Source organism: Nansenia antarctica (genome assembly GCF_963989245.1).
Source record: "Nansenia antarctica genome assembly, chromosome: 15".
In the NCBI taxonomy this organism is placed as follows: domain Eukaryota; kingdom Metazoa; phylum Chordata; class Actinopteri; order Argentiniformes; family Microstomatidae; genus Nansenia; species Nansenia antarctica.
This window is the reverse complement of record NC_137685.1, coordinates 7,209,189-7,230,405: the sequence shown is the minus strand read 5'-3', so window position 1 is coordinate 7,230,405 and position 21,217 is coordinate 7,209,189. Positions and strand designations below refer to the sequence as shown.

At 47.5% G+C, this 21,217-nt stretch overlaps 1 protein-coding gene across 1 annotated transcript in view; it reads right to left on the bottom strand.

Annotated features, from left to right (window-relative positions):
* Positions 1–815: 815 nt before the first annotated feature.
* Positions 816–21,217, bottom strand: part of LOC308170949 (rap1 GTPase-activating protein 1-like) — a gene marked incomplete at both ends in the record, with an annotated part of 33,716 nt that continues 13,314 nt past the window's right edge. Inside the window, 13 exons of the mRNA XM_080545803.1 lie at positions 816–881; positions 1,818–1,918; positions 2,258–2,336; positions 2,634–2,754; positions 9,478–9,597; positions 9,893–9,999; positions 14,960–15,091; positions 17,706–17,843; positions 18,327–18,413; positions 18,524–18,595; positions 18,814–18,969; positions 20,521–20,650; positions 21,168–21,217. The exon at positions 21,168–21,217 is cut by the window's right edge and continues 51 nt beyond it. Of these exons, the coding sequence (XP_080401929.1) occupies positions 816–881; positions 1,818–1,918; positions 2,258–2,336; positions 2,634–2,754; positions 9,478–9,597; positions 9,893–9,999; positions 14,960–15,091; positions 17,706–17,843; positions 18,327–18,413; positions 18,524–18,595; positions 18,814–18,969; positions 20,521–20,650; positions 21,168–21,217 (1,359 nt within the window). The remainder of the gene's footprint in view (positions 882–1,817; positions 1,919–2,257; positions 2,337–2,633; positions 2,755–9,477; positions 9,598–9,892; positions 10,000–14,959; positions 15,092–17,705; positions 17,844–18,326; positions 18,414–18,523; positions 18,596–18,813; positions 18,970–20,520; positions 20,651–21,167) is intronic.

Here is a 21,217-nt window from a genome sequence, read left to right as displayed (position 1 = left end):
GTTATAATGCTAAAGCTTCAAATCAAACACGTGTTTTGTGGTAAAACATAAGAAGACGACAGACGTCAGTCATTGGCGCGTAGGCTGTCTGCTGTGTGTGTGTGTGTGTGTGTGTGTGTGTGTGTGGTAGCTCACATGATAGAGAACCATAGAGGTGTTTATATACATCACAGAGGGGGGAGTCACCTTACCACCTAGGTGACGCAGCGGCAGCCATTTTGCGTCAGAAAGCTCAGGAAACATCAGTGGTCAGGTGACGAGGGAATCATGCCAATCAGGAACCAGCGATTGTGTATCTACAGGATGGGCCAATGGCGAGGTACGGAAATCATTTTGTTTCAATACAGGAAGTAAGTCAATATGTGTGTTGTTGTTCAACACAGGTTTGAGAGGAGACGAGCATTGAACAGACATCACTGTCAGACACTTCTCAGGTGACATGATGTCATCGTTGGACAGATGGTGGTCATGGTGACAGAAAGCAGCAACTGATGGAAGACTAAAGACTCACTAAAACTAATCAACATAAAACCTAACCCACAGTTACAGAATTAAATACAAAGCCTGGCACGACAACAGGTCACCAAGTAACCAATAGGCTATACAGGAGAGACAGTAACACCAGGAGCAGACAGCAGCTCTTCCTAAACACTCCTCCATCATCCTCCTCTCAGGTCCGCATGTCTGTCTGCCTGCCTGCCTTCCTGCCTTCCTGCCTGCCTTCCTGCTTGTCTGTCTGTTTGTCTGCCTGCCTGCCTTCCTGCCTGTTTGTCTGTTTGTCTGCCTGCCTGCCTGCCTGCGGGTGGGCGGAGCCTCTAGCTCTGCTCCTCCTCATCTGCGTCTCTCCTCGTCTCCAGCAGGGGGCGCTGCTTATGGGAATGCTGAGTGAGGAGAGAGATCAGGGGTCAGAGGTCATCAGAGAGAAAGAGAGAGAGAGAGACAGACAGACAGACAGAAATCTCATTCACACATAAGAGCTTTCCCATTAAATTCCATGGAATGTACCTGGTAAGGGGCATGTGTGAACGTAATTTCAAGGGAAATCCGCTCAGGCAATTTCCCTGGTCAAGACCTTGTGAAATTCCATGGAAAATGCAGGGAAGGCTAGTTGTGAACAGAACACAATATCTGACCTGCTGATGGATCTCCATGGAGGCATCAATGGGGAGAGGCTAACAGTTCTACACACACACACACACACACACACACACACACACACACACACACACACACACACACACACACGCACGCACGCATGCACGCACGCACGCAGACATAGAGAGAGAGAGGCAGGCAGACATAGAGAGAAAGAGACATACAAACATACAGAGAGAGAGACAGGCAGGCAGGCAGAGAGAGACAGAGAGAGAAGAAGGTTAAAACCAGACAATAGTTAGATGAACAGAACAACACTTGATGGAGATACAGAACTGTACAGTTCAGCTAGCTAGTTTTTCAAGTTTCAAGTTGTATTGTTAGGTCACATTACAGGCATTAAAGGCAACATCAGTCAAGATAAATAAAGTGACAATAGTTAAGACAAGTGACTACATAAGTGAGACAATTGGGCATGTTAGCATGTAGCATATCTGATGTTACTGCTACAATACGGCTAGCTATGTTAGCATGTAGCATATCTGATGTTACTACCTTACAATGGTGATAAACCACTCTAACTACTACTATAAACTACTCTGGTGACCCACGTCACCTCAGACAATCACAGAGGAGCTCTACGAGCAGCGCAATAAGACTCCCTACTGGCCGGTCTCTCTGAGACTCCCTATTGGCTGGTCTCTCTCTAGGTAAGATCTTACCGACGAGGACTTGTACTCCTGGGAGCGTTCTGTCTTGGCTTGGTCCTCCGCCCCTCTGGGTTCGGACCTCCCGGCCTCAGCCTCCAGGGGACATGAGGTCACTGGGGAGAAAATCAACGTTAATTAAACAACGTTGTTCTAACTACTGCTGAACGACGTCCTCGGCAGACTGACAGATGGGCATGATGGGTAATGATGCAGAGAAATGCTATGTTGCACCTGAGAGAGACACTGATACACACCAGGGGAGGCTGGTGGAGGTAGAAATCGGAGGACGGGCTCACTGTTATTATGCATAGAAAAGAATGAGGAATGGGTCAGACACGCACGTGAGGTTTGATACCATTCCTCATTCCATTCCATGTGACCTGTCTGGAGCCCTTCCCTCCTGACTCCTCCCCTCCTGACTCCTCGCCTCCCCTCATGACTCTCCCACTCACCTGTAGCGCCCCCCTGGCCCGTCGTGTCCTCCTCCCAGGAGTCTCTCTGGTGGGGCGATCCCGCCGACGATAAACTCTCCTGAGACACGCCCACAACATAGACAGAAATAGCACCACAACACAAACAAAGTCACATGACAGGATATAGTCTATCTAGACTAGAGAGTATACCAAGTATAGATATAGTCTAGATAGCAAGAGTGCAAGAACGCATTTTGGAACACGGCCCTTGTGAGTGTAGAAATGGAACACAGCCCTTGTGAGTGTAGAAATGGAACACAGCCCATGTGAGTGTAGAAATGGAACACGGCCCTTGTGAGTGTAGAAATGGAACACGGCCCTTGTGAGTGTAGAAAGGCACATGACGGACACCCACCTGCTGTCCCCGGGCGTCCTCCTGCACCACGCTGGCCAAGCTGCTGCTGCTGGACGCAGAGTGAGACACGTCCTGGTCCTGCACCTCTGGGATGGAGGGAGCCCTGCAGCATAGGCCCAGGCTACACACACACACACACACACACACACACACACACACACACACACACACACCATGGGCTTAGCCATGGGCTTTGACTTTCATATGGTACTATGACTATGAGCTGATGACTTCTGTTTTATTGCCATTGAGTTTCAGAAAGGCAGAGGGGATCCAGGTTTTAATATCATGAGGACAGTTGATGATGGAGGTTGGGGGCAGGAGGGCAGTGGGCTTGGATGAGATATATAATTGGGTGTCGTCGGCATAACGGTGAAAATGGATGTGGTGATGACGCATAATTTGGCCAAGGGGGAGGAGATACATGATGAACAAGAGAGGACCCAGCACTGACCCCTGGGGGACACCCTATGTAAATGCAGCTAGCCCGGACGGATGACGTTTGACCTGAACAAACTGTTGTTTCCCAGTCAGGTAGGATGTCAACCAGGCCAGAGCAGAACCAGTGACCCCCCAGGGAGGACAGGCGGTCCAGAAGCAGTGGGTGGGAGACCACGGTATCAAAAGCGGAGCTGAGGTCCAGGAAGATGAGGATGGTTAATAGTCCAGACTGTTAATGGTCTCTCCCACACCAAGAAGTTGAAAGACTGCTTTGTTGATTAGGTCATGTTAGTGGTTAGAGGTAGAGTGGTTAGGTTTGCTCTCCTCTCTCTCTCTCTCTCTCTCTCTCTCTCTCTCTCTCTCTCTCTCTCTCTCTCTCTCTCTCTCTCTCTCTCTCTCTCTCTCTCTCTCTCTCTCTCTCTCTCTCTCTCTCTCTCTCTCTCTCTCTCTCTCTCTCTCTCTCTCTCTCTCTCTCTCTCTCTCTCACACACACACACATTCTTTCCCAAAGCCATACAAATATTATGTATGTTGTGCATGCATATCTGTCTGTCTGTCTGTAATTGTAATCTTCTCATAATAGTTTTTAATTGAAAACCTTACAAAAAGTGCTCTCTCTCTCTCTCTCTCTCTCTCTCTCTCTCTCTCTCTCTCTCTCTCTCTCTCTCTCTCTCTCTCTCTCTCTCTCTCTCTCTCTCTCTCTTTCTGGTCCAGTGGTGGGCATGTTGCTGTATTCTGTGGTCCTGTTTTGGTCTTGTCTGGCATGGTGGCATCTAGGCTACTCTGATGTCTGACAACTGTTGGCTCTATCATGTGGTTACTGTGTCATTTGAAGCACTGCAGCTTGCATTTGCATTGAGTGCACACACACACACACACACACACACACACACACACACACACACACACACACACACACACACACACACACACACCAAGACATTACTGTATGGGATTTGATGTTTGTTCAAACAATGTCTACTGAAGAAAAAAAAACAGTCTAAAATGGTTTCTCCCCTGCTCTGATTGGTTGATAAGTTGGTTGGTAATTTGAGTTGTGTAAATAGTTGTTTTGTCAAAGTGTAGAATGGTGTGACTAGATGTCTTGGTTTGTGATGGGGACTTCAAACAGATGTGCACACCCATGTTCTGTTTGGTTTTACAAATATAATTGTCTGATTAGGCCAGCAGAGAAGGCCCCCAACTTTGAGAAATTCCTGATTAATTTGTATCGATGTGTTTTTAGGTTAGAGTAATATGCATGAACTTGAAAACAAAACAAAACCCTCTCCGTCCTATCAATTCAGTCAAAAGCAAAGGTTCAACACATATTGTTTTGAGATAATAGAACAAAATCAGGACAAGTGGGGTATTTTACGAGGAGTGTATTTCCTTGGTGTATAATTCTGTATATCATCCTGTATCATCCTGTGAAGGGAGTCTAATGGTAGTGGTAAAGCGTTTCTACACCAAACAACTATTAGGTTTGATTTATAAATGTGAAAATGGAGCTTGTGTGTAAATACTGCAACGTGAGCTCCACCAAACTCAACTGGATCAATACACTTATAGAGAGAAAATGCCCAAACTGCATCTTCATAGGCTCAAGTACCGTGTGATGTCACAATGATGTGATGTCACAGACAATGACATACATCCGGACAGAGTCTTGGGATGTGAACATTCTGGGAGTCAGCCAGTTGGAGAGAGACTACGCATTGGTAAGTCCTCTGTACCAAATGTTTCATTGAAAATGTAATGATTGTTATCAAAATGATGTAATGTCCTGCTAATTTGTACAGTATTGTGCACAGCAAATCTAGCTACAAATCATGTAGCTGTCTGTCAGTGTCCCATGTCTGTCTGTCCGTCTGTCAGTGTCACATGTAGCTGTCTGTTCTCAGAGTCATAGTTACTTCCACCGTTTACCCGCGCTTCATTGAATTTCTTCACTTTGACATTCAGAGCACTGGGCAGAAATCACATTGCAGCGTGAACCCCACTCAACGCTTTCGGATTAGTGGGAGTTTTGTGGGCCCCACTCATCGCTTTCGGATTAGTGGGAGCCTTATGGGCCCCACTCATCGCTTTCGGATTAGTGGGAGTATTATGGGCCCCACTATCACTTGTATCCCTGCTCGTGGTAATTTGTGGGCCCCACCATCATCAGCCTCCACTATCATCCGTCTCCTTCTCAGTGGGAGTTCGTGGGGTTCTGCTGTTACCTGCTCTTCGGCATCAGTTTATCTGTCAATCCTTCCCGTTTTGTACCCCCTCGCCAGCCACCGGGCTGGCTGTAGGTTCCTAACGGACCATTACGGGTCTGTTTCGGCTCACCGGGCCGAACCCCGTGGCTGGGAGACCCCTAACCACTGCCGGGCAGGAGGATATTCTAATTGGGCGCTCAGAGCAGGACTTACGACGCCCCGCTCCCCCGCCGACCGTATGCCAGAGTTTAGGTTCCTAATGGCCCCCTACGGGGCTACGTCGGCTCACCGGCTCGAAGCATGTAATCGGGGGACCCCTTACCGCTGCCGGGCAGGGGGAGAGCCAATTAGGACTGTCTCTCAGGTAGGTAGCACTGTCTCTCAGGTAGGTAGTACTGTCTCTCAGGTAGCACTGTCTCTCAGGCAGCACTGTCTCTCAGGTAGGTAGCACTGTCTCTCAGGCAGGTAGTACTGTCTCTCAGGTAGTACTGTCTCTCAGGCAGCACTGTCTCTCAGGCAGCACTGTCTCTCAGGTAGGTAGCACTGTCTCTCAGGTAGGTAGCACTGTCTCTCAGGTAGGTAGTACTGTCTCTCAGGTAGCACTGTCTCTCAGGTAGGTAGTACTGTCTCTCAGGTAGGTAGTACTGTCTCTCAGGTAGGTAGTACTGTCTCTCAGGCAGCACTGTCTCTCAGGTAGGTAGCACTGTCTCTCAGGTAGGTAGCACTGTCTCTCAGGCAGCACTGTCTCTCAGGTAGGTAGTACTGTCTCTCAGGTAGGTAGTACTGTCTCTCAGGTAGGTAGTACTGTCTCTCAGGCAGCACTGTCTCTCAGGTAGGTAGTACTGTCTCTCAGGTAGGTAGTACTGTCTCTCAGGTAGGTAGTACTGTCTCTCAGGTAGGTAGTACTGTCTCTCAGGTAGTACTGTCTCTCAGGTAGGTAGTACTGTCTCTCAGGTAGGTAGTACTGTCTCTCAGGTAGGTAGTACTGTCTCTCAGGTAGCACTGTCTCTCAGGTAGGTAGTACTGTCTGTCAGGTAGCACTGTCTCTCAGGTAAGTAGTACTGTCTCTCAGGTAGTACTGTCTCTCAGGTAAGTAGTACTGTCTCTCAGGTAGTACTGTCTCTCAGGTAGGTAGTACTGTCTCTCAGGTAAGTAGTACTGTCTCTCAGGTAAGTAGTACTGTCTCTCAGGTAAGTAGTACTGTCTCTCAGGTAGTACTGTCTCTCAGGTAGCACTGTCTCTCAGGTAAGTAGTGCTGTCTCTCAGGTAAGTAGTACTGTCTCTCAGGTAGCACTGTCTCTCAGGCAGCACTGTCTCTCAGGTAGGTAGTACTGTCTCTCAGGCAGTACTGTCTCTCAGGTAGGTAGCACTGTCTCTCAGGCAGCACTGTCTCTCAGGCATTACTGTCTCTCAGGTAAGTAGTACTGTCTCTCAGGTAGTACTGTCTCTCAGGTAGGTAGTACTGTCTCTCAGGTAGTACTGTCTCTCAGGTAGGTAGCACTGTCTCTCAGGTAGCACTGTCTCTCAGGTAGGTAGCACTGTCTCTCAGGTAGGTAGTACTGTCTCTCAGGTAGGTAGCACTGTCTCTCAGGTAGGTAGTACTGTCTCTCAGGCAGGTAGTACTGTCTCTCAGGCAGCACTGTCTCTCAGGCAGCACTGTCTCTCAGGTAGGTAGTACTGTCTCTCAGGTAGTACTGTCTCTCAGGTAGTACTGTCTCTCAGGTAGTACTGTCTCTCAGGCAGTACTGTCTCTCAGGATCGTTAACAACAAGCTAGCATCTTTAACCACAAGCTAGCATCGTTAACAACAAGCTAGCATCTCTAACAACAAGCTAACATCGTTAGAGACAGGTAAACAGGCTGAAAGAGAGACAGGTAAACAGACAGACTGAAGGAGAGACAGGTAAACAGGTAAACAGACAGGCTGAAGGAGAGACAGGTAAACAGACTGAAGGAGAGACAGGTAAACAGACATACTGAAGGGGAGACAGGTAAACAGACAGACTGAAGGAGAGACAGGTAAACAGACAGACTGAAGGAGAGACAGGTAAACAGACAGGATGAAGGAGAGACAGGTAAACAGACAGACTGAAGGAGAGACAGGTAAACAGACTGAAGGAGAGACAGGTAAACAGACAGACTGAAGGAGAGACAGGTAAACAGACAGACTGAAGGAGAGACAGGTAAACAGGCTGACTGAAGGAGAGACAGGTAAACAGACTGAAGGAGAGACAGGTAAACAGACATACTGAAAGAGAGTCAGGTAAACAGACTGAAGGAGAGACAGGTAAACAGGCTGAAAGAGAGACAGGTAAACAGGCTGAAGGAGGGACAGGTAAACAGAATGACTGAAGGAGAGACAGGTAAACAGGCTGACTGAAGGAGAGACAGGCAAACAGACATACTGAAAGAGAGACAGGTAAACAGGCTGAAGGAGAGACAGGTAAACAGACAGACTGAAGGAGAGACAGGTAAACAGACTGAAGGAGAGACAGGTAAACAGACAGACTGAAGGAGAGACAGGTAAACAGACTAAAGGAGAGACAGGTAAACAGACAGACTGAAGGAGAGACAGGTAAACAGAATGACTGAAGGAGAGACAGGTAAACAGACTGAAGGAGAGACAGGTAAACAGACTGAAGGAGAGACAGGTAAACAGACAGACTGAAGGAGAGACAGGTAAACAGACTGACTGAAGGAGAGACAGGTAAACAGACTGAAGGAGAGACAGGTAAACAGAATGACTGAAGGAGAGACAGGTAAACAGACAGACTGAAGGAGAGACAGGTAAACAGACAGACTGAAGGAGAGACAGGTAAACAGACTGACTGAAGGAGAGACAGGTAAACAGACTGAAGGAGAGACAGGTAAACAGACTGACTGAAGGAGAGACAGGTAAACAGACTGAAGGAGAGACAGGTAAACAGACAGACTGAAGGAGAGACAGGTAAACAGACAGACTGAAGGAGAGACAGGTAAACAGGCTGAAGGAGAGACAGGTAAACAGACAGGCTGAAGGAGAGACAGGTAAACAGATTGAAGGAGAGACAGGTAAACAGGCTGACTGAAGGAGAGACAGGTAAACAGACAGGCTGAAGGAGAGACAGGTAAACAGGCTGAGGGAGAGACAGGGAACACCACACGAACTAGCTAACAACGGAGAACACCACGCTAACTAGCTAACAACAGGGAACACCTGTACCAGGACCTGCACCAGGCTGTACAAGGTTCCTGCACTAGGCTGTGTTGTTGCTGTTGTGTTGTTGCATCGTAGTTGCGCTTGAGATCTTCTGTTGACAGGAAAGAGTACCTGGGTGCTGAAGTACCAGGCTGTACCAGCGCCAGGACCTGCACCAGGATCTGAGCTCCACGCTGGACAAAGCAGTTTCGACGACGAGGAAAATACTTCAATGACTTGTGGACAGTGTGTACGCTAATAAGATGCAGGGAATTTTTCCTGGATACACGGTGTGCAGGTTTTTCGCCCTTGCTTGCTGTGCGCTTGTGGTCCTCAGGCCTCTCCTCGGCGGCCCCCGGCCACCCCGTGTGTTTGGTCTGTTCCGCCGCCGGGGCCCCTCTGTCGGCTAGCCAGGTACGGAGCTATTATGGTCTGTGCTTGGTTGGCTGGGCTAGGTGTGCTAGTGGTGGGGCGGGTGTGTGGGGCGGCTGGGGGTCCCCCGTGGGGAGGGTTTGGGAGCCACTGCTGTGCGCTGGTATGCAAACTGGAAGTAGTCGCTCTATGAGTAGAGGGCTGCAAGGGAATTTTCCTGGATGCACAGTGTACACAGTTTTTTGCCCTTGCCTGCTTGCATGTTCTGTCATCATGTGAAGCGCATTGGGTCACATTTTGTGAGAAATTCGCTATACAAATAAAACTTCATTTGATTTAATCCTTTTCACTCTCATAGTCTTCTTTTTCACCTCCAGGTTCATCAACCCCAAGCCTCCATCCTTACATTCATTCTCTAATACCTCTCGTGCAATCCTATAAGTGTTCTCCAGTGACTTTTGTCCGCTATAAGGTGGTGGTAAGTTGAAGTTTGATTATGTGTGTGTGTGTGTCTCCAGTGAACTGTTCTTGGTAGTGTGTGTGTGTGTGTGTGTGTGTGTGTGTGTGTGTGTGCGTGCGTGTGTGCATGTGTGCGTGTGCGTGTGCGTGTGTGCGTGTGTGCGTGTGTGTGTGTGTGTCCAGTCACCTGGTCTTGGTGGTGGGGATCTCTGGGGAGCTCTGGCTGGAGGAGTTCTCTGAGCGGGGGTCCTGGGAGAGGAAGCTGCCGTCAGGAGTCCTCTGGGTGCTTGGGGACACATCCCTACTACTGGAGGGGGCGGAGGAGAGAAGAGGAGGAGGGGAGAGAGAGAGGAGAGAGGGAGGAGGAGGGGAGAGAGAGAGAGGAGAGAGGGAGAGAGAGAGGAGAGAGAGAGAGGGAGGAGAGAGAGAGGGGAGGAGGAGGGGAGAGAGAGAGGAGAGAGGGAGAGAGAGGGAGAGAGAGAGAGAGTGAGGAGAGAGAGAGAGAGAGATACTGTCAGGGTGTTGACTTTGAGAGTTCCTTCCCTCTGCACTATCCCTTCTCCCCATCCCTCCCTCCTCCTCTCCTCCTCTCCTCCTCTCACCTCCTCTCCTGCACCTCCTGGATGTTCTCTATGCCGATGGCACTGCTCCTCCTGCTGAACGGACCCGACTTCTTCCTGGTCGGACTCTTACCAGGGATGATCAAAGACTGAAGGAGGGGGGGGGAGGGGGAGGAGGATGGTCACCAATAACTACAACAATAACTCAGAAACATAGAGTGCCGTGATGGGTGGTGGGATGGATGGCTGGATGGATGGAGGGAGGGCTGGATAGAGGGATGGATGGATGGGTGGATGGTTGGATGGATGGATGGACGGATGGACGGACGCAGCTATTAGCAAACAACAGACCCACACCCAGATGGCGTGTTTATAGTGGAGGGGACTTCAACCATTCCAACTTAAAGACTTTACTTCCAAAATGACACCAACATGTCTCCTGCGCCACCTACAGGAGACAAAACTCATGACCATGTGTACACAAACATTGCTGAGGGTTACAGAGCCACCCCCCTCCCCCACCTAGGACAGTCTGATCACCTCTCATTGCTCCTACTCCCCAAGTATACACCCCGAATAAATGTATGAACTCTACAGTGAGGAGAACTAAAGTCTGGCCAGAGGGAGGAGACTCTACACTACAGCACCTGTTTCAAAACACAGACTGGAGGCCTGTGGTGGTCCGGTGGTCTAGCACCGCGGTCCTCAGTGCACACACATGCCCATGTCGGCATGGGTTCGAATCCGGCCCATGCCCTGCTGACATGTCCTCTCTCCCTTCTTCTCCTTACTCTCCTGTCTGTCTTCACTGTATCTGTCCAATAGGCTAGGTGCACGATCTCCACTACTTCCTGAAAGGCACCTTGCATGAACATAATCCTGTCTCACTCTATTGGTTTAATTGATTAATCAGCTGTGCGGTAAACTGTTGGAACACACAGTGCACAGCTGATTAATCAATTAAACCAATAGAGTGAGACAGGATATGTTCATGCAAGGTGCCTTTCAGGAAGTAGTGGAGATCGTGCACCTAGCCTATAACATGACGAAAATGAATGGGACTGCCCCATTCAGAAAAAATTACTTAAAAAAAATAAAAACAGCGACTGGAGTTCATACGCCACTCAGGACATCGATTTATATGCTTCATCTGTTCTGGAATACATCAACAAATGTATCAACAATGTCACCACCCACAAACAGATCAGAACAGAAGCACACTTCACAATTTCCACAGGAATTGTACCTGTCTAGTTATTATTATTATTATTATTATTATTATTATTAATATTAAACGACTACCGCCCCGTTGCATTAACCCCCACCATCATGAAGTGGTTCGACAGTTTGGTCCTGCGTCACCTCAAAGACCTTATAACCCGCACACTGGATCTCCACCAGTTTGCCTACCGTAAGAACAGGTCGACAGAGGACGCCACGTCCTCTGCATTGCACTCTGCCCTGACACGCCTGGATAAAAGCAACACCTATGTAAGGACGCTGTTCATCAACTCCAGCCCAGCGTTCAACAGTATCATCTGTCAGGTTGGGGATCGCTCTACTGTGGAGCGACCCTTTGGCGCCCCCTATGATGTGTATTGTTTCTCTGTCTGTCCTAATTGTCTGTGATTGTGAACAGCTGTGAGTGATTGTCTAGGTCTATTTAGTTCCCCCTGTGTTTTCCCTCTGTGTCGATTGTTGACTTTATGTTGCGTTGTGTGTGTGCGCGTGTTATAGTCTTGTCGCAGCCTTATTGCTCCTCGTCTGCCCAGGAGATAAGTATCTTATGACTATTGCAAGTAGTTTGTATTGCCTTGTTAGATTAACGGCGTTTGGGAGACAAAAAGCCGACTCCCCTTTTCTTTTGTATTTTTACTTCCGCATTTCTCGGAGACTTGCTTTCTCCCCGTTTGTTTCATCGCTTACTGTGCGGTTTATTATTCCTGTTTGCTCAAATAAAGAGTACCTTTATTTTGGAATCATATCCCTGCATCGTTCCATTCTGTTCTGCTCTGCATCTGGGTCCAAACACATTGACTAACCGTAACAATCATCCCCTTCAAGCGGGTCACCGAGCTCAGTGACCTTGGCATCAACACCTCCCTCTGTAACTGGACCCTGGACTTCCTGACCAACAGACAACCCCAGGTTGTTCAGTTTGACAACCACACCTCCTCCACCCTGACCCTGAAAAGACCTTGCACTTGTACTCTGCCAATGACCATTACATTGAATGTGAATGGAGGAATGGGTGGAGGAGTGGATGAATGGATGGATGGTCACACTGACCACATGAGACCACCGTGTTCCAGTGTTTCAAACTTCACAGACTGACTACTACTAGAACTACAATACTATCAAATAGCATCAGAGAGAGAGAGAGAGAGAGAGAGAGAGAGAGAGAGACCAGAGAAGCACATGATCAGAGTTGAGAGTTGAGTCATACGTGAACCCTTTGGTCCCTATCCCTAAAGTGATATCGCTGCCACAGAGACTACTGGGACTTTTCCCCGGGACAAGTAAGGATTGTAGCACACAGGAGGAGAGGAGAGGGGGAAGAAAGCACAGAGGAGGAGAGGAGAGGGGGAAGAGAGCACACAGGAGGAGAGGAGAGAGGGAAGAAAGATGACAAGAAAGGAGAAAAGGACAGAAAATAGCACACTATAAGAACTCATCCATCACACACACACACACACACACACACACACACACACACACACACAGGGTTAGATTCAGGGGTCAGGGTTAGGGTCACACATGCACAGCTACACACCATGCAGAGCAGAGGCCTTCCAGGCGGTCACATGACCACATCCCGGGGTGCAACAGGGAAGCAGTCACATGATCAAATCACATGCAACAGAGCGAAGAGTCTTCATGCCAATGCAGTCAGGAGGGACTTCCGGTAATCACACTGCTACACTCTTCTCTCCTCTTCTCACCTCTCCTCTATCTCTCCTCCTCTCCTCCTCTCCTCTTCTCATCTCTCCTCTATCTCTCCTCCTCTCCTCTTCTCATCTCTCCTCTATCTCTCCTCCTCTCTTCTCATCTCTCCTCTATCTCTCCTCCTCTCCTCTTCTCACCTCTCCTCTATCTCTCCTCCTCTCTTCTCATCTATCTCTCCTCCTCTCCTCCTCTCCTCTTCTCATCTCTCCTCTATCTCTCCTCCTTTCTTCTCATCTCTCCTCCTCTCCTCTTCTCATCTCTCCTCTTCTCTCTTCTCTCCTCTATCTCTCCTCCTCTCCTCTTCTCATCTCTCCTCTATCTCTCCTCTCCTCTTCTCATCTCTCCTCCTTTCTTCTCATCTCTCCTCCTCTCCTCTTCTCATCTCTCCTCCTTTCTTCTCATCTCTCCTCCTCTCCTCTTCTCTCTATCTCTCCTCCTCTCCTCTTCTCATCTCTCCTCTATCTCTCATCCTCTCTTCTCATCTCTCCTCCTCTCATCTTTCCTTTTCTCTTCTCACATCTTCTCATCTCTTCTCCTCTCATCTCTCCCCCTCTCCTCTCTTCTCTCCTCCTCTTATCTCATCTCTCATCTTTTCTCACTTCTTCTCTCCTCCTCTCATCTCTCCTCTCATCTCTGTCTGAGACAGTCAGGGAGGTCCTCCCGCTGCAGACACAACACCGTACCAGGGGACAATGAGCCCTTCCTCTGATGTCTACCTCCACCAGCCTCCCCTGACCTGTATGCATACTGTTACCATCTCAGGAGAGGAACAACCCAGAGTCTACAGGATGGTGGACATTAACATCCAGACACACCAGAACCAACACCAGTACCAGTACCAGCACCAGTGCAACAGCTCCATGACCAATGTCATGATGTTATGTCATGATGTTTTGTGTGATGCCATGTGTGATGTATTGACGTTATTGATAACACAGATGTGATGTTAATATGTTATTAGTTATGATGGTATTACAGTTTTTTCTACATCTCTTTAACACTTTAACATCGGAACCTCAAACACAATGACCAAAACCTGAAACTGGTGTATTTTATCTCACACCAATTCTTCACAAGGACAAACACATTTCTTGCTTATCACTCATTTTGCAGCTCTAACCCACACAGTTAACAAAACACTAAATACAATTCTCTACATTTGGCGGCACACTCTTCCTTGATAAAATCTCTTGTGTTCACATGGAAAACACAACCATTCAGAATGCTAAACTCAAACCACCAATCACACAATCACACTCCTCATATGGGCAAACACCTAGGCTATTGCTTTTGAATTAGCAATCATAGCTTTAGCAATAAAAGGGGCAAAGGTGAGCTCTCCTGTGTTGAAATATATCTGAAGTATATCAGGGCTGGATTCGTCATGCCAGGCGATACTTTCCCCTCTGCTTGGCCAGGGAGAACATTTACCTGTGATGTCAACAAGGTCTTGTGACCTTTGTGTGTAGAGTATAATGCAGAAGGCTTATTTAATTGTTTCTATTGTTTGTTCTGTATGAAGAACACTTTACAAATCCAACTGTCATTGCTGAGATGTGTACAGAAAAAAAAAGTTTGAAAAAATGTAAAAGTTCTATTCTTGTATTTGTGTGTTTTATATTTGAGTATGAAAACATAACAGTTTATAACAGGCTACTGTACGTATGTAGTGCACATCAGTGTTCAATTGGTTGTTACAAGAGTAAAATCATTTTGAGAAGACATAACATTATTTTGAATGCAGTGTTTGCTTTTGCAAGACATTTGTGGAGTTTAGGGTTTTTTGTGTGTGAGTTTTTGGATTTGTGTTAAGAAGAGTTAATAGAAAATGAGCTATGCTTTGAGAAAACGTGTTAAAGCGATAGAGAAAAAAACTGTAATAACACAGATGTAATGTGTGTCTCCCTAACCACCCTTCCCTAAATGAATATGGATTCTAATGGACACACATCATGAAGATGAGCATCAATGCATATGTCCAAACACCATGGCGACAGAGAGGACAGCGATGAGGGTGGAGGTCAGAACGTACAGAGGGCAGATTGAGGGGTGAGATAGACGGGGGGGGGAGGTCCCGGGGGGTTCCTCTTGATGAGAGAGGGGGTATCGGGGTCTGTAAGGGGGTTCAGGGGCTCTCCGCAGGGAGGGGGGGGGGGTACTTACTATCCCCGGGGTTTTGGGGGTCTCTGGTGGGTTGTGGGTGAAGCTGCCGCTGAGACTAGTGGAGACCGTGTTTGCCTTCTTGTTACTGAGCCCCATGGCGTCCATGGACTGGCTCCTGCTCCTGATCACCCGCTGGAGAGACCAAGAGACACGTCAATGTGGAGGAGAGGACTCCAACCCTCAACCTTAACCTTAACTAACCCTTAACCTTAACCTTAACTAACCTCAACCTTAACTAACCTTAACCTTAACCTTAACTAACCTTCAACATTAACCTTAACTAACCCTTAACCTTAACTAACCTCAACCTTAACTAACCTTAACCTTAACCTTAACTAACCTTCAACATTAACCTTAACTAACCCTCAACCTTAACTAACCTTCAACCTTAACCTTAACTAACCCTCAACCTTAACTAACCCTCAACCTTAACCTCAACCTTAACTAACCCTCAACCTTAACCTTAACTAACCTTCAACCTTAACCTTAACTAACCCTCAACATTAACCTTAACTAACCATCAACCTTAACTAACCCTCAACCTTAACCTTAACTTACCTTCAACCTTAACCTTAACTAACCATCAACCTTAACTAACCCTCAACCTTAACTAACCCTTAACCTTAACCTTAACTAACCTTCAACCTTAACCTTCAACCTTAACCTTAACTAACCCTCAACCTTAACTAACCTTCAACCTTAACCTTAACTAACCCTCAACCTTAACCTTAACTAACCTTCAACCTTAACCTTAACTAACCTTCAACCTTAACCTTAACTAACCTTCAACCTCAACCTTAACTAACCCTCAACATTAACCTTAACTAACCCTCAACCTTAACCTTAACTAACCCTCAGCCTTAACCTTAACTAACCTTCAACCTTAACCTTAACTAACCCTCAGCCTTAACCTTAACTAACCCTCAACCTTAACCTTAACTAACCTTCAACCTTAACCTTAACTAACCCTCAACCTTAACTAACCTTCAACCTTAACCCTAACTAACCCTCAACCTTAACCTTAACTAACCCTCAACCTTAACCTTAACTAACCCTCAACATTAACCTTAACTAACCCTCAACCTTAACCTTAACTAACCTTCAACCTTAACCTTAACTAACCCTCAACCTTAACTAACCTTCAACCTTAACCCTAACTAACCCTCAACCTTAACCTTAACTAACCCTCAACCTTAACCTTAACTAACCTTCAACCTTAACTAACCTTCAACCTTAACCTTAACTAACCCTCAACCTTAACCTTAACTAACCCTCAGTCTAAACTAACCCTCAACCTTAACCTTAACTAACCCTTAACCTTAACCTTAACTAACCCTCAACCTTAACCTTAACTAACCCTCAACCTTAACCTTAACTAACCCTCAACCTTAACCTTAACTAACCCTCAACCTTAACCTTAACTTACCCTCAGCCTTAACCTTAACTAACCTTCAACCTTAACCTTAACTAACCTTCAACCTTAACCTTAACTAACCTTCAACCTTAACCTTAACTAACCTTCAACCTTAACTAACCCTGAACCTTAACCTTAACTAACCTTCAACCTTAACTAACCCTCAACCTTAACCTTAACTAACCCTCAACCTTAACTAACCCTCAACCTTAACTAACCCTCACCCTCAACCTTAACATGGGCGCTATAGCTCAGGAGGTAGAGCCGGTGTCTCAAGGTCGGCGTTTCGATCCCCGGCTGGCCACGTGTCGAGGTGCAAGACACTGAACCCCAAATTGCTCCCAATGAGCGGGCCGGCACCTTGCATGGTAGCTTGCCGCCATTGGTGTGTGAATGTGTGTGTGAACGGGTGAATGAGAGCCCATTGTAAAGCGCTTTGGAATCTAATCCAACCCAAACTAACCCTAAGCCATTTTGTTGGAAATAAAAAACCCAGATTGTGGCTTTAACTCAAACACTGACTCTCCAGCCAGTTCAGTTGGTATGGTCAGGGAGGGTCTGTCCAGACAGACGCTATGTCGTGCTGTGTGCAGTGCTGGGGGTGCAGTGCTGTGTCTGACCACAAGGGGGCAGTGTGGACCAGCGAGACAGAGAGAGCGACTGTCAGGGGCTCAAATCGAATGATGTGTTGGGCCAGAGAGAGAGAGAGAGAGAGAGAGAGAGACGGAGAGAAAGAGAAAGAGAGAGAGAAGCACATGGGGAGCCATGCAGACTTATAATGATAGGTTGTTAAATCATTAGTCAGAGAGTCACACACACACACACACACACACACACACACACACACTCACACTCACTCACACAATCCTACAATTCTACCATGCTCCAGTGCCTCAGAGGTGCAGAGATTGGCTACGCTCCACCACCTTAACGGCCAATGACGGAGTGACCTGCGTCAGAGGCGGAACATCCCCCCACTGTCCACCCTGCCCGGTCGTCATAGCTACAGGGGCTTCAACAAAGAACAGCTACTGTGCTGCTGTTACACCAGTGAACAGCCACCAGTGAACAGTGTGGCGTTTTGTTTCCATGTATGACTACCCAGAATCCCCTGCAGGGAGGAACAAGAGGAAGAGGGGGGGGGGGGGGGGAGAGAGGAGGAGGAGGAGCAGCAGAAGTCTCATGCACGCCAGAGGGCAGGTGAAGCTTGCGTCTCAGACAGTGGAGGTCAGGCTGGGTTAGTGTTAGGCTGGGTTAGGGTTAGTCTGGGTTAGGCTGGGTTAGGGCTAGTCTGGACTGGGGTTAGGCCGGGTTAGGATTAGGTCAGGTTACCTTGAAGGACTCAAAGAAGCCCCCCCCCCCTCCGGCCCCGTTCTCCATCTTGTCCTCGTCCCCCAGGCCCATCATGGCCTGGCTGTGGCCGTGCAGCTCCTCATACAACGTCTCCAGCAGCGCCGCACGCGTCCGCTCCTGACCACAACAACAACAACAACATCATCAACAACAACAACAACATCAACAACAACAACATCATCATCATCAACAACAACAACATCATCAACAACAACAACATCATCAACAACAACAACATCATCAACAACAACAACAACAACATCATCATCATCATCAACAACAACAACAACATCAACAACAACATCAACAACAGCAACAACAACAACAACAGCAACAACAACAACATCATCAACAACAACAACAGCAACAACAACAACATCATCATCAACAACAACATCAACAACAACAGCAACAACAACAACAACAACAACAACAACATCAACATCATCAACAACAACAACATCAACAACACATCAACAACACATGTGCACACACACACACACGCACGCACACACACAGACACACACACACACACACACACACACACACACACGCACACACACACACACACACACACACACACACACATGCTCCTCTCACCTCCAGCATGGCAAACTTGTCAGCCTTGTAGCAGGCGTACTCAGCATTGATCAGCTTGGTGAACAGGAACTCGTGGAACTCAGGTCCCTACAGGAGGGGAACAGGAGGAAGAGGAGGGAGGGAGGAGGAAGGTCTGAGTTCATATCCGTGTCCCTCTTTTGGTTTAAATGTGTTCGTCTCGGTTGATGACTTCTGACCTTTTTGAAGATGGCGGGGTCGGGGAGGGCGGGTCCAAAGAAAGGCACATCGTCTCGCGCCGTCACCGACACCTGTCACGTGATGACAAGACACTGAAACTGACAAGTGAAACCACTGGATGACAAAACCAATTATCTCTACAACAATAAAACTACCCCCGCTGAGGGATGTGAAGTAGGTCAAATGTCAATGTTTTCTGGGAGGACATGTGCGTAGATGACGGTACCACCTTGTACATGTTGTCTAGACTACGGTACCGTGTAGAGGACGTTGTCATGACTACGGTTACCTTGTAGAGGACGTTGTCCGAGCAGGGGTTGTCCACCTGCACCACCACGTAGCCGTGCAGGAAGTTGGAGGCGATCATGTCGGGGACGAATGGCGTGTTCTGCTCCTGGAACACCACGGCCACGATGTCGTTCCCAATGTGTCTCTTCCTCTGCAGCTGCGCACACGACCACACAAGAGTCAGGGAGGGTCACCAGCAGGGGGGGGTAGAGAGCTAGTATTTAACACCAGCAGAGTCTGCAGCTGCACACACGACCACACAGGAGTCAGGGAGGGTCACATGATCAGAGACTAGGGAGACCAGGGAGGGCATCAGAGACCAGAGAGACAATTCCGTTCAATCAAAAACAACTCAGAGTCACTAGCCATCTTCCGTCGGAAACTGAAGACCCATTTATTTTATTATTGTAATTACTGCTCCTCCTGTGAGACTCCGGAGACTTCTACTGCCCCCCAGCACTGCGTCCCCTGAAGACACCTGCTTTTCCCCCTCTACTGTGTCCCCTAAAACTTATATTGCCCCCCTTGTACTGTTTCTCTGTTTCTCCAGTGTCTATATAATAAAATAAAAAATATACGTATATAATACTACTTTTTTTTAAAGTAAAGATTTAGAAGATGGTGATAGAAGTAGATGTTTCCTTCTAGCACAGAGACTGCCAATGGCCCCGGGCCTGAGCTGGATCATTCTTCCTGCTACAACTGGTGGATTGATGATTCACTTGCTTAGTCTCTATGCAACCCCCCCCCCCCCCCACACACACACACACACACACACCAACACACACACCCACACACACATACACCAACACACACACACAACACACAGACCAACACACGCACGCCCACACACACCGACTCTCACACCTCCCCCACCCCCCCACACACCAACATACACACCCACACACATCTACAAACACCAACACACACCGACACACATCTACAAACACCAACACACACACCAACACCAACACACACACCGCCAACCTCCCCCAGCCTCACCCACCCTCCCTCAGCCTTGTGATAGAAACACAAATTGGATAGAATATGTGACACCGTTTCATTAAAAGGTCCTCATGTCGGGAATTGTGAAACCTCGCAATCGAGCCAAACAAGTCTTGTTGTGAAATGACTCCCCCTCTACTTAGACTTCTATGCAACTAATAGATGGTGGGAGGAAGAAATAGGTTGCCAAAGATAAAACATAATGAATAAATACATTTGTTGCAGACTTACTAAGCATGCAACATACTGTACAGTGTATAAACCATTTTAGTGTGTGTGTGTGTGTGTGTGTGTGTGTGTGAGTTGTGTGCTAGCTAGCTTTATTAGAGATATAATAGATTATAGAAAAGGTAAATGCTTTTGTAATGAACGGTAATGCTGTGTGGAATCAAAAATAATGATTAATTCATTGATTTGTACATTTTCTGTAGAATAATACTGTGGATTGAAATAATTTCACTTGCCTACTTCTTACAGTACAAGTACAGTACACTGAGAGTCTATGGAGAACCTACACTAGAGAAGTGTCCACACCTCTGACCTGAAACTTGTGTTACAGAATGACGAGGTGAGAGGTTCTGAGAGAGGACACCTTGATGTGAGTCACCAGCACTTCGGGTATTTGTCATTGTCATTGTATAAGCAAGTCTATCATTTATAATGATGAATGCGTGATTGACAGGAGAACAGGCCTATGCGGTACCTGCTGGGCGTCTCCCTCTGTGTAGGGCAGCTTGGTGGAGACGTGGAACATGATCTCTTTGTTGTGGAAGTTGGTGTAGACGGACTCTGACCCTGTCTGTCCGTGGGCCACGTCCAAGCCTCCTCTGAACCTGCATAGCCCCCCCCCCCCACACACACACACACAAACACACACACAAACACACACACACACACACGGTCACTTTCCTTCATAGCTACAGAAGTACTTTAACTTTTGAAGTGCCTCCTCCTGAACCCAGAGAACCAGAGGACATGTGGTTCTGTCTGGACTGGCACCTCAGTGCTGATAAGAGACTGATGATGGTGGTGGTGGTTTTAGAACTCACCCTTTAACCAATTAGAGAGTGAGTTATGGTGGTGGGGGTTCTCATCTAGAACATTCGTACCTTTTGATTGATAGATGGAACCCAGTTGAGATGGTAAACTCACTCCTCAAGCTCAAACACCCCCAACACCTGTGCTGTCTAACAGCTAGCTAAGCCTAAGCCTGACCCTAACCCTAACCCTGACCTTGGCCCTAACACATGGGGTATAAGAGGAGACGTCAAGTGCGTTGGAAAGTCAGAGGTCTGTTGTCATAGAGACATGTAGGATGGTGGTTCTAATCTAGAACCTTCTAGAATTCACCCTTTAAAGTCGTATAGCTCAATCTTCTGGCCTAGGAACTCCAGGAACTC